The sequence below is a fragment of the Ursus arctos genome, unplaced genomic scaffold, assembly GCF_023065955.2.
Source record: "Ursus arctos isolate Adak ecotype North America unplaced genomic scaffold, UrsArc2.0 scaffold_14, whole genome shotgun sequence".
In the NCBI taxonomy this organism is placed as follows: domain Eukaryota; kingdom Metazoa; phylum Chordata; class Mammalia; order Carnivora; family Ursidae; genus Ursus; species Ursus arctos.
In genome coordinates, this window is record NW_026622808.1 from 966,600 (window position 1) to 980,481 (window position 13,882).

General features: G+C 58.8%; 1 protein-coding gene across 1 annotated transcript in view; it reads right to left on the reverse strand.

The window, feature by feature from the left end:
• The window catches only part of PEMT (phosphatidylethanolamine N-methyltransferase), a 75,447-nt gene that overhangs the window by 55,463 nt on the left and 6,102 nt on the right, over positions 1-13,882 (reverse strand). Inside the window, 1 exon segment of the mRNA XM_026521171.4 lies at positions 8,946-9,053. Within this exon segment, the coding sequence (XP_026376956.2) occupies positions 8,946-9,053 (108 nt within the window).

Sequence of the window (13,882 nt, forward strand, 5' to 3'; positions counted from 1 at the left end):
TCCATCACCACGCTGCTCAGACACGGAGGGTCTAAAGTTAGCCCTGGCCGATGGCACGATGCCCCCCCGCCAGGCCAGGGCCACAGCCCCACGGAGCGACGCGCTGGCCAGTACAGCTCTCCACCCGGGCAGGGATGGGGCTGCAGGGGTGGCCAGAGCTGCCTCCAACTAAAAACCATGGCCACCTGGCTCAGAAAAGAACACACATACACAGAGCATCTTGCCCTTGAGCCGACACGCAGATGCCAGGGAGCAAGCGTGGGGCCCTGGTGACGAGGAGCTGACTGTCCCCACCCGGGAAGCTGAGACCAGACATGCGGTTAGTTCTGTCGAATCCAGCTCCGAGCACAGGGTGGGAGCCCGGGCGGGGGAAGGGCTACGGTGTCCCAGGCAACATCAGTCGTTAGAGACAAGGAAGCGGCTGGACAAGGAAGAGTTCTGTGCTCTCTTGGCTCTAGGAGCCAAGGTCGGCCAGCCCGCTCCGCTCAGCGAAAACCCCTGCTTGTGCCCCAGGCTCTACCAGCAAGCCCAGCTCAGCGTTCCCACAGCGGCGAGACCCACCCTGGCAGAAGAGGATGTTTTCGGGCCCGGAAACACTGCCCCGGAGCCCAGTGGGTCCACGGCCATGCCCTGGGAGCCAGATTTCTAAGCCAGATGGGAGCCAGGGCCTCAGACAGTTTGGGTTCACGTCCTGTCCGAATTCCCCAGCCTGTCTGAACGACACACGTGCACACACACACACTCACCACCGGCCTGTAGCAGACAATCGGGGTTGCAAGCCCATATTCAGGGTCCTCCCTCCGGGGCCCCAGGCCCACCAGTCCCCCTTCTCTCCACGCACCTCCCCTTCTCTTTGGTCTTCTCGACTCCTGCCCCCCATCCTCCCCCTGCCGCTCCTCTAGAAAGCCCAACCATACTTCAGCAGGCCCTCTGCAGCCCGCGAGCCCAGGGGACTCGCAACCCCTCTGTCGTCTCCTGCCTTTCAGATGTGTTCTCTACTTGCCAGCTTTACTATCAGTCAAGCCCTGACCTTCAGGCTGCACTCGTGATACCCAACCCTCCCTCGGTGGCCCAAGCGCCAGTGCCAAGAGGGCAAGGGATGTCCTCTTCCCCTGGACCCAGCAAAGGGCCATCCCAGGGCAGCACTTGGCAAAGTGAATGGGTCCCAGTGTTTCAGAGCTCAAGAGGCCCTCAACTGGGCGTCCTCACCTCACAGATGGAGAAACCAAGGCCCAGAGGGGGTGTGAACACAGGGAATGGGACCCGGGCCCCCCTCCCAGGTACCAGGCTGATTCCCTTGCTTCAGCCCAGCGGCATCTGCAGGGTCAGCTTCCTGCCACCTGGGGGGTGGGGGGTGGGGAGCCTCTGGGGCACCTGAAATTAGCCAACAGGTTGCTGGCTGGGGATCTGCAACCAGAAAACGGGGCCACACCACAAATGCACACGAAAGGTGTCAGCCCACCCGCCCTTGGCTGTCCTGCCCTTACCCACAGCGCCACCTACTGTCCTGCCTTCCTGGCTCCCACCAAAGCCCAGGGCCACAGCCCAGGGGCCTCAGACACTCAGCTAGCAAAACACCCCTTGCTGAGGGACCCACCCCCCCACCCCCACCCCCACCCCCGCTGCCCCGGCCAGGCGGTGAGTGCCCCTACTTCCTGGAGGGGAAGAGGGGCCTCCTCCCCAGCTCACCCTCTGGGGAGGCTGTGTCTCCCCGCAGATAGGGCGACCAACCCAGGAATGAGGGGCTCTGGGGATGCGGAAAGAGTAGGACTAACCCCGAAAGCCCCGGCCAATAGGCAGGTTGGCCATTCTGCCGCAGATGCCCCGGACTGCCCCAGACACCGGACGCTGGCCGTAGATCCCACACTCAGAGAGAGGAGACTGAGGCCAGGACACAGCCTGGGGCAGGGAGGGCTGGGGGTGGCGGGGGGCGCTGCCCACACACCCCGAAAGGATCGGTCTCAGGCAGAAGACACCAAGCAAGCAGACAAGGGTGTGAGAGAGCAGGCACCCGGGGGGAGCAGAGACCTGGGCCAGGACAGTCCCCACGGTCACCTGCCGTCCCAGGCGGCTCATGAGAAGCACCCCTTCGTTCTCCCAAGGGGCCCCACAAGAAGATGAACAATATGGTCACTGTCCATAAACGCATCCAACCTAGCAGGGTGTCCACGCACTGATAGTCTCAATCAGCTTTGACGTCCGAACAAGCAATTTGCCTTCGGTAATAGTTAAGACACCAAAGCACGGCAGTTTTCTTCTGTAAACAACGGGGGAGCTCAAGGCTACCTCCTAACAGCCTGGCGCTGGCTCGCTGGGTTCTGACACCGGAGGGCGTTCCCAGAGCTGGAGCGGCACAGGGCTGGTCTATCTTATCTTTACTGAGATGCCAAGAATAGCTGGGCCCGCCGGACGTCACCTCCCCGCGGCTCCCTTCCCTCGCAGAGTCAGAGTATGCACGTGCCCATGGCCCAGATGGACATGGTCCCCTCCACGGACGCCACCCCAGAAAACTGGGGAAGAGGCCAACTGTTGAGAAGCCAGTAGACACTGGCTGCAGGTCTGTCCATGCCAGTGCCGCAGGGCACGAGCATGGAGAGGCGAGGCAGGAGCTCTGCCCTTCCTAACAGCACACAGTGCCCAGCATGGGCCAGGGTTGGGGTACAGGGGCGCAAGGCAGGGGCTCTCTTCGAACACCCGGGCTAAGGGGAAGGCCAAGGGGCAAGCAGGGACGCCAAAGGGAACACAGGACACAAGCAGCGGGCACAAAGGGCTGCTTCACTCAGACCAACCAGGGCAACTGTGCCCCTCAGGGATCCTGGCAACATCTGGAGACCGTCGAGACTGTCAGGACACCTGGTGCGTAGAGGCAGGTGACGTCGTTAAACACCCCCCAGTGAACAGGATGGCCCAAAACGTCAACAATGCCAACGTTGGGGACCCAGGCCGGGAGGGTGGGCTGGGAAGGGGGTTTGTGAGAAGCAGGGAAGACTGCCTGGAAGAGGCGGCACAGGTACGAAGGACACTGTCAGCAAGAGGATGAGTCACGGAGAAAGGCAGGGACCAGGACGATGGGGCTTTTGGGCAACAGGATGCCCGGTAGAGGGGCCTCAGGGGCCAGGGAAAGAGCTCACACCTTCTGCTGGAATGTGTGGGGCGCCTTTAAGCAATTGAGAGTGTGCTGGGGCACTGGGCGGTTTGGCCCTGGCCTGTGTTCACAACATGTGAGGGAGTGAGTGCGCAGTGTGGACAGGTGGACAGGTGCAGGGAGTGCTGGGGAGCCTGGCTAGAAGGCTGCAGTGTTGACCAGATGAGCAGGTGACTGGTGAGGACAGGGCCTGGAGGGAGCGTAAGAGGGAGGACTGAAGGCCGGCCCCTGGATCTCTGCACCAGACCCCTGGAAGGGGCGCACACAGCCCACACTCCCGTGCTGGCCAGAGTTCAAACAGCAAGCTCCCTTTGGGGCCTGGACATGCCCACGCGGGACCACAGCACCTGGACCCGAGGTGCTGGTACCCTGAGAAGATTCTGGGCCAGAGACTGAGACACGATGACAAAGGGAAAAGCCCCAATTAGTCCCTCTGTAGCACCTGACCTTTTTACCATTTTAATTATTTGTGATTTCTAACAATGGAGACCATGCAGCTTTATTCCCTGGCTCCATGGGCTCACACAGTGCCTGGCACACAGAGGGTTCTTGGCCAACGAACATTCCTTATTTTGTTTGTTTTGTTTTGGGGCGGGGGGGGGGGGCAAAGGGAGAAGGAGAGAGAATCTTAAGCAGGCTCCATGGTCCGCACGGAGCCCAACATAGGGCTTGATCTCAGGACCCCATGACCTGAGCTGAAATCAAGAGTCGGACGCTTAGGGGTGCCTGGGTGGTTCGGTCGGTGAAGCGTCTGCCTTCGGCTGGGGTCATGATCCTGGGTCCTGGGTTCGAGCCTCGCATCAGGCTCCTCCACTGGGAGCCTGCTTCTTCCTCTCCCACTCCCCCTGCCTGTGTTCCCGCTCTCGCTGGCTGTCTCTCTCTCTCTGTCAAATAAATAAACAAAATCTTAAAAAAAAAAAAAAAAAAGAGGGAGAGTCGGACGCTTAACCAACGGCATCACCCAGGCACCCTCAATGAACATTTGTTGAATGAATGAATGAATGAGTGAATGAATGAATGAGGCAAAGCTGTTCACAGGAGCAGCAGAGCGAGACAGAAGAGCAGTGTGAGGCCCCGGGAGAACAGTGTCACAAGAAACTGTGAGGGTCACCGGCGTTGGTTTCCCCAAAGATCCGACAGGAGGACAGCAGAAGGCAACAAGGCTCGTTGAAACTCTAGAAGCAGGATTCTAACGGAATGCAGGAGATCAAAACCGGCTGCGGGGACAGAGGGGGAGGGAAGGAGAGAGAGATGAGGGTGCGTGCTGGTGGGGAGGGGGTACCCCACATCCACATGCTCGCTCTGACAGGTGGGCAGGCCCCTCCAGCCAACGTTGTAGCTTCTTCCAAAAGCCACAGGCCCAGGGAGGCAGAAGGCGGGCCCTGGAGCAACGGGAAGGCGCCAGTCCAAGGCCAGACTCAGCCTGGGCCACTCTCCGTGGCCTCATGCGTCATCACCAACCCCAGCCACTCCGCTCCCCTCAATTCCAGACTCCCAAGGTCTCCCCCCCAGAATCTCCCAGATGCGCGCAGAACGGAGCTCTGTTCCCTCAGCCCCTCCATTGTCCCACTCGGCCAATTCTGCACCCAATTTTGATGTGTGGGTTTTGTCCCCACGCACCCAGCCAATTCTCCGACACCAGCTGGGTGTCCCACAGTTCCACTCAGTTCTGACACTCTCTGCCCAGCTCACAGAACTCAGGGAACCTGCTTATTTGCTTGACCACCAGCTTATGACGAAGGATATTAAAGGCTAGGAATCATCACCCAGATGAAAAGATGAGTAAGACGAGGGACGGGAAAGGGTGCAGAGCGCGCATGCTCTCTGCGCACGCCACGCTCTCCGCATCTCCACGTGTCCACCAACCCAGACGCTCTCCGAACCCCATCCTTTTTTTTTTTTAAGTAGATTTTATTTATTTATTTCAGAGAGAGGAGGAGCACACTCAAAAGGAGCAGCAGCCAGAGGGAGAAGCCCACTCCCCGCCACGCAGGGAGCCCAAGCTAGATCCCAGGGCCCCGAGATCATGACCTGAGCGGGAGGCAGACGCCCGAATTACTGAGCCACCCAGGCGCCCCATCTCCGAGCCTCATCCTTATGGGGTTCAAGGAGGCTGCATTACAGAGGCGACTCATTCAATCATTGGCCCTTGACAACTCAACCTCCAGCTCCCCGCCCCTCCCCAATCACGTGGTTGGTTCCTCTGGCAACAAGCCCCGCCCCCGTCCTTAGGTGGGGGAAGGGGCTAGCGTCACCTCATTAACATCACAAAAGGCACCTTGCAGGCACTCCACACCTAGGAAATTTTAAGGGTTTGGGGAAATGTGAGCCAGATTGAAGACCAAATCCGTAGTTCTTAGAAGTCACTGGGGTCCCGACTGGAGCTGGCGGGCCTCCCCTCTCCGGCGCTTCCCCACCAAACCACGGTAAATCCTGTAGGCTCTTCCGGCTTTCAAACTGTGCCCAGCATCTGACCACTTCTGCTACTTCCGCTGGTGCCACTCTGGTCCAAGCCACCACTGGGCCTCCAGCACCGTGACAGCCTCCAGCCCCGCCCTCACCCCGCATCTGCTCTCCTCTGCCCACGGCAGCCTAGAAAACCGGAGTCAGATCAGGCCGCTCCCCGCTCAGAACCCCCCCACGTGCTCCCCACGGCTACAAGGCCCTTACTGTTATGCCAGCCCCCTCTCTGACCTGCTGCCCTCCATTCTCGCTCAGTGGGATTCCAGCCAGCGGGCCCTTCCTTGAAATCACCCAGGACTTTTGCACTTGACGCTTCTTCTTCCCCAGATACCCCGAGGGCTCGCTCCCTCCCACGTGGGGGCAGGTTTCTGCTCAGAGCTCACCCCTGCCCTGACCAGCTGCTTCACCGTCCCCCAACCCCATCCCGCGCATGGTGGTATGTGAGTTCATTCAGTGTCCCCCTCCTAGAACGTCAGCTCCTTTAGAACTCAGGTGTTGAGGATCTCAGGATGGGGAGCCTGGCCTGGCATGTGGTGGGCCAGCCGGTGCCTGGCATGTGGTGGGCCATTGATAAGTAGCTGAAGAAATGAGCGAACCTCTTCGGGGGCCTGGTTTCCAAAGGGGATAGTAACAGCCTTCGCCCTGCCCATCAACTAAAATGCTGTGGGAAACTCACTCAGCACAAGGCAAGTCGCGCCCAGGACCAGCTCTCAGGACCACTGAATCACTGTTCATGCGGCGCTTTCACAGGTGCCCCCTGGCTAACTGCTCCTGGGCTGGGACCCCGTCCCCATGCACCGAGCCAGCCCAGGCCCACCCAGACCGGTTCTTCCTGTTTGGCCACGGCCAGGCCAGCAGCAGCCCGCTAAACCACAGTGTGTCTCCCTAACGGCTCCCACTCCGAACCCGCTGAAGAGCTCTCCCTCCCACAGACGACTGCAGACTGTTCCAGTGAATAACTTTCTCAAAAGCAAAGCAAATCAAACACTGTAACAAAAGAAAAAAAGCCTCATGACAAACACAGATTATGAGCTGCCCGTCTCCCAAATCTTAAGGACCCTGACCACGCGGCTGAGGGTCACGGCGTGACTTAGCATGAACTTGCAGGGGCGCCTGGGGGGCTCAGCCAGTTAAGCACCTGCCTTCAGCTGGGGTCATGATCCCGGGGTCCTGGGATGGAGCCCGAATGGCATTGGGCTCCCTGCTCAGGGGGGAGCCTGCTTCTCCCCCTCCCTTTACCCCTCCCCCTGCTCGAGTGCGTGGGGCTCACTCTCTCTCTCTCCCTCTCTCAAATAAACAAATAAAACCCTAAAACAAAAACAAACCAAACTTGCAAAAACATACCATTGGAAGGATTCACAGGAAATAACGCAAAGGACTTGTGCATAAAGAACTGTCCTGGGGACCCGCCCTGCACTGGGCAAGCCGAGCCCCCAGCGCTGGGAGACCAGCCAGGCCCGCAAGGCATGGACCGTGGACAGGGGCGAGCACTGCACACTCCCAACAGATTGCCAGCCCTTCCAGCACAGATTCACAGCCTCTCTGGGGCCCTGCACCCACTTCCTGTGGCTGCTGTGGGCAATTTCCACGGACTAGGTGGTTTAGAACGATGGAATCCACACTCTCCCAGTTCTGGAGGCCAGAAATCCAAAATCAGCATCTCTCGGCCAAATCAAGGTGCAGGCAGAGGAGCGCTTCCCCTTCCTTCCCCCCGCCCCCAGCCCCAGGCTCTAGGGGAGAATCCATCCCTCCCCTCTTCCAGCTTCTGGTGGGCACGGCCTTCCCTGGCTGGCGCGGCCACATCATCGCAGTCTCCACAGCCCGTGTCTTCTCCTCTCCCTCTGCCTCCCTCTTATAAGGACATGTGACTGCACTGAGGGCCCACCCCGATACTGCAGGACAATCTCCCCATCCTGAGATCCTTAACACCTGCGAAGCTCCCCTTTTTTGCCATATAAAGTAACTTTCATAGATTCCAAGGATGAGGATGTGGACATACATCTTTGGGGACCATTTTTCCAGCCTGCCACATACCCGTTTTACCCAGCTTGTGCTGCAGGAGGAAGGGTGGGGGTGGGAGCAGGGATGGGGGAGAAGGAACGGAGAGTAGAAGGGCACAGGGAGACCAGATCTTGCTGGGAGGGCCAGCTCAGACATGGGGGGGGCAGTCCTATGTAGACTGAGGCGGGGGTCCAAGAATGGCTTTAGACAAAGAAGCCAGTTCTAACCTCTGTCCCTCAGAGCTCCTCCCTTCCCTCAGGTCCCCTGCAGCCGGAGGCCTACACCAACCAGCTCAGGGTGGGTCCAGCGTGTTCAGGACAAGAGAGACGGCACATTCGGAATGTGGCCTCTTCGAGAAGCACAGTCCCGCTCCCACCCCACTCCCACCCACCCCAGATAGAAAAAAGACGCTAACTCATAAACCAATTGAAAAACATGTCATGTTCCACCCCTGGAACCAAGTGGTCACCCGAAATGAAAACAGTCTGGAACAGTGTGTTGCTAGGGCTGAGGCTGGCCTTCTTCTTCGGGCTAGCCTCAAGGGTGATCACAGGACGTTCGCGGCTCTGCATCAGCAAACCCAAGCACAGGCACAGGGCAGGAGCAGCCCTAGGGGCACCACTGCCACCCGCTTCCATCCCTCCAGAAACCCCAAGAGCTTCCCCCACACGCTGGTGCAGGAGGAGGCATCGCAGAGAACCTTGGTAGCCGGAGGGACTGTCCACCCTTCCCCCACCTTCTTCAGAGGGCTCGGGGCCCCCTCCCCACACAGCCTGGTCCCACGCCAGCTCTCAGTCCTGAGTGTCCCCCGTACCCACAGAAGAGCTGGGTGCTGCTCTCTCTTCTGTGTTCGCGTCTTGCTAGCTCGTTCTTGCTTCCCCGTACACTCAGTCCAGTGCTGTGCGAACCATTTCGCCGGGAGCCTTGTTCAGGAAAAACTAATCACGTTTCTGGAGCGCATCGGAGGGGGTGGGGGTTCACAAGAAAGCCGCCTGACTGTGCAGCACGGCAGAGAAGGGAACCCCTAAGCAGAGCATCTAATTTCAGCCACTAGAAGACTGAGATCGCCAAGGCGCACGTGGGCCGCCACATCACAGGACAGCGCTGCTGGCCCGTTCCAGCCCAGCAGCGGCCCGGGACTGTCGCTGCCAGCATGTTGTGGGATCCCCAGAATGAGGGGCTTCCCTGGCCAGCATCAGCTAACTGGGCTCTGACCTCGATGGGGAAACAGAAAGGATGATTCCGCACTGGCCAGAGACTGACACGGGGAGGGAAGAGCCATCCGTCTGTCCATGCGTGCAGCCAGCCCAGGCAGTGCCGTGCTAAGGGCACTTACCACATTCCAGAAGAGCGGATTGAAAGTGATGGCGAGGACGGCAGCCACGAAGCAGGGATCCGAGGGGTCCACGTAGCCCAGCAGCCAGGTCATAACGCAGAGGTCTGCCTGCAGGGACAGAGCCAGCGTCAGCGGGTGACCCGCCCAGTCCCCGGTCGGCCCCCGCACCCGGACACGGAGTGCCAAGCCCCCAGAACTCAGAAACAAAGTTACCCTCTGGGAACACGCCGGGAGTCTGGGGCACAAGCACGTCCAGCAAAGGGTACTGCAGTGTAATCGTAAAACAGAAGATAAAAAGCCGAAACCCAATCAGCCGCGTCGTGCCCTGCCCGGAGGGTGGCCGGGGAGCCGCATGGGAACACCGTGCGGGGACGCTCGGCAAGGAAATCACCAGCGGCCAGCACCCTGGCGGGGCAGTGACCCCACCGGGACCAAGGTCTGGGTCACCAGGTGCTGTGACTGGGACCGAGCATGCAGAGGGTTTCGGAGGCTCAACCTCCCTAGCAACCAGGTAAATGCAAACTAAAACAGCAGGAGTGTTGCCTCCTCCCGCCAACCCTAAGGATGGCCAGTCTTGAGTGCTGGGGAGGGTGTGAACCCAAAGGCCTGCTCCTACTTGTCAGGAGTGTCACTCCCGAGCGCCTGTCCCAGAGAAACTCCAGTGAGTGTGCAAAGCGTGTGTGCCTGCAATGAAAAAGATGAGCGATGTGGCCGTCCATCTATGAAAGATGGCTACCTAGAAGGGGGCCCATTCCTAAGGCAGCTAAGCTACAGAATTTAAACCAACTAGCCATATGTGCCAACTGTGACGCTCTCAAAAATGCCGAATGAACAGAGCGAGGAGCAGACTTCCCACAGCATATACACATACATACATTTTTAGAAAATAACACACTACACATTGTACTAAATGTTCTTTCTATGTGCGTGTTTAAAAAAGAGACTGGCGAGAGACATACCAGATTCACGCTACTTGCCCCATCTACGGCAGTTTCCTGCCCTCCACGGTCCCCACGTGGGGCTGGAGCCCTCCCTGTGCAGGGCCGTCCCCTGCCCCCCTGGCCGTCACCCACTCGGGGCCAGTGGCACCAAAAATGTCTCCACACAAGGCCCCAATGTCCCCCAGGGGCAGCATAGAGACACCCTTCCTGTAAGACAGTGGGAAGACTCTGGAATGTCACCGAGCATGGAAGATGTGGCCTGGTGCGCCCTTCACATGTGTGGGCCTCCTGTCCCAGCCAAGGGCAACCTTCACCTCGGAGGGACCAAGGGCAGAGCTAAGAATGAATGAGCCAACAAAGGCACTGCTACATGAGCGTGTGGATGAAATGGCTGAGGGACAGAGTGGCCACGTGAGCACACACGTGCATTATTAATAAACAACGGCAAAGGGGGAACCACTCAGCAAACAGGGAAGAGTGACACTGGAAGTACAGCCTTGCCCTACGCTGACCGCAGCCTCTGGGTACCCTGTGGGCCCTGCCGACACCCACCAGGCAGGCAACCCCACACCCTGTCTTCCAGCCTCCTTCTCTTTTTTTTTTTTTTTTTAAAGATTTTATTTATTCATTCGACAGAGATAGAGACAGCCAGCGAGAGAGGGAACACAAGCAGGGGGAGTGGGAGAGGAAGAAGCAGGCCTCCAGCGGAGGAGCCTGACGTGGGGCTCGATCCCAGAATGCCGGGGCCACGCCCTGAGCCAAAGGCAGACGCTTAACGACTGAGCCACCCAGGCGCCCCCAGCCTCCTTCTCTTCTGATCCCAGGTCAGACCGCCCCTGGAGGCCCCCTGCCTTTCAGGCAGAGCAGTGGCGGCTCTCGGCTCTAGGCTTTCGGGGTGAGCACCTCACAAATCTTGGGGCCGTGACGGGAAATTCCAAGTTGCCCTGAAGAACACACCAGGAGAGGCTAAGCCACTCGTGAAGGACCAAACAGCTGGATCAGGCCTCAAAACAGGCTGTCCACCCTGCAGGGAGAGGGCACACCTCAGCCCCAAAGCCTCTAGAGCCTGGCACTGAACCAAAGGGTGTTCTACCTTCTGTTTGAAAAGAAACATTTATTAAGCACCCGACTGCAAGGCCCACTGCGAGGCTGCGATGGGCCTGACTGGTGGAACAGGAGACCCCGGGGAGGGATGGAAGGAGCGCTGGCCTGGGGAGCCTCCAGACTGCTGCTCTGGTCCTGCTCGGCCACTTCCAGAGTGGTGCCTGCCTCACTGCCCCTGCTCCCAGTCCCCAGCTCAACCCTCAACACCCAGCCAAAGCCTGCCCACCATTGACACTTCCCCGCTCTCATGCAGGAGTCCAATCTGTCTGTTGACCCCATTGTCCCCCCTGCCCTCAGGATGGGGCACTCTAGTCCCAGCCAGCCTCCCATGCCTCGCTTCCTGCCACGCTCTGGACCCAGGCCTCCTCACCTGTACTGGGCTCACCCATCCCAGCACTCACCGACTGGTGATGAATTCACCTGCATCCCCCTCACCGGCTGTCCTTCCTGCCCCGCCCTCTCACTCACACCAAACATCACGCTCTAGACCCTTTTACGGTGGCTCTGCTCTGAAATCCTCTCTCTCCCTCTGACACCTCCAGACGAACTCCTATTCACCCCTCAAGACCCAGCAGGAGCACCTTGTCTACCTTCCCCCATGGCTGTCCTTAGTGTACACCCTATTACAATTATTTGGTTATCTGTCCCTATCTCATACTCATCCCTCCAGGCGGGGGCCATTTTTTCCTCCATCTTGGAGTCTTCCACCTGGCACAGAGAGTCAATGTTTGCTGAGTGAACGGTGGCCCTTGTTTCATCATCAGTAAAAAGCAGAGGCTAAAGGTACATCTCTGAAGGGCCCTCCAGCTCAGCTGCCCATGCTCCTGGGACTCTGATCCCCTCCCTTCTGGCTTCAAACTGGAGGCAGGAAATTGCCCAAGCAGCCGCTGGGGAGATGCTGCAGGTGGGCGGCCAGCAGCGGCCAGGAGATCCCTCCACCTCTAAGGCCACAGACTCACCAGCTGCCCAGGCATTGTGCTTCATCAATATTTTTATGGCACCTTTTACGCTGAGAAATCAAGCAGCGTTCACAAGCGTTGGCGGGAGGCGGGATGGCCAGACCAGGGACAGGATCGGGCTCTCTCAGGTCCTTAGAAACCCCGGGGCTGGGATCTCTTCAAGGCAGGTCAGTCCCTAGGGTGTACAGCTGAGTGTAGGGAGGAGCACCAGAGGGCTACTAGCAGTCCCGAAGCCCTGCCCCCACCCCCAATTCCACTACCCATCATCCCCTCCAGATCCTACTTGCCCCCTTTATGCAACTGCATAAATCGGGCATCCTCACCAACCGTCCACCAGAAGCTGCCCACAAAAGGCCCTCTAAGACCCAGGCTTGCCCTCTGAATTATCACATAGCGGAGCGGAGCGGAATATCCGCCCCCCCCTCCGCCCCCGCCCCCGTGCCCTGTCCCGGGATCCCCAGCTCTTCGCCACTGTTGGCTGCGAGCTAGTGGCTGGCTAAGGGACGCACACCTTCCAGAGGATAAGAAATCCCAAATCCCAGGCAAAGCTGGCATGCCCTCAATGTTATCCCCCCGTCCCACAGGCTGACCCTGCGCTGAGCGGACCAAGCCGGAGGAAAGAGGGTGAAGTGTGAGGTCCAGAGCAGGGACGCATCCAGCTGGAGAGAGGGTGCAGAGGATGGCCAGAGGGTCACGGCTGGAAACCCTGGCCTGAGGACACAGAGCAGGAGAGAACTGGACCAACGGTTCAGCGACTCCGGGCCAGTGGCTGCCCGGGGAAGCAAGGTGCCGCTGGCTGGGAGGGGCACAGGGCATTTCCGGGGGTGATGGAAGTACTCCCCATCTCAGCTGGAGCCTGGCTAGCCAGGAGCTTGCGTGTTAGACCTTCCAACTGGACACAAGGTCTGTGCCTTTCACTGTGTGTAAATGACACTTCCCCAGAGAGGAAGGTTTGCAAGGGCCTCAGCGCTGGGAACTGTGAACTGTGTCCCCTATTTCCCCACCGGCCGTTGGGGGAAACAGAATCCGCTGGAAATGCTGAAGGTGTTTTTAAGGATTCAAATCACTGTCACTCTGAGCAATCCACTAGGGAGGCGACACTCTGGGGGGGGGGGGGGGTCTAGGGACCAAGACCCTCCTGCAAGAAACTTCCCAGTGCCAGAAAACAAGATCAAAGAGCCTTTGTTTAAGGTTCACACACTTCGTCTTGACAAGCACCATGGCTATGCCGACTTTGCAGAAAAGAAAGCCGAAGACTGAACGAAACCCCCAGATCACGGGCAGAGGGGGCAGAGCTAGGACACGGCCAGACCAGCCCTTCCGGATTCCTGACAGAGACTGGGCCTTTCTGTCAGGACTTAGAAATGCTGTAGCCAGTGCGGCCAGTGGGGCAAGGAGAAGCCTTGACTATCCCAGAGAGACGGGGCAAACAAGCAGGAGAAATATGCTGCTTTCACCTTTGGTGGGAGTTGAGGGAAGGGAAACTGAGGCACTTACAGGTTAACAAGCTAACACCAGCCAAAGCTGGCAGCCAAAGGACATCAAGCCAGCTCCCAACTAGGACTGAACTGGTTAAAACTAGAACCTCACCCCCCACCAGGTCCCAGTGCCCTTGGGTCAAACTGTCTCGGTGGGAGGAAAGTATCCAGTCACCTGGGTCACCTTGAGAGTGGGGGATCTGCGTTGCCTGGAGAAGGGCCTGCCTGGCAGGAAAGAATGACTAATGGTCCGCAGTGGTATTCCTCCAGAGACCTGAACGTCCAATAGCCTCACTGTTGTCACCTCCCAAAACCCACCTGAAAGGGCGGACCCCCCCTCCTAAAAGTGGATCAGCCGAAAAGGACAAAAAATCCGGGCCCCACCCGAGCAGATCAGGAGGGTCCCGGATCCCAGGTCCCTCGGTCACCCCTGCACCCCCGTGGGCTGCCTTGAT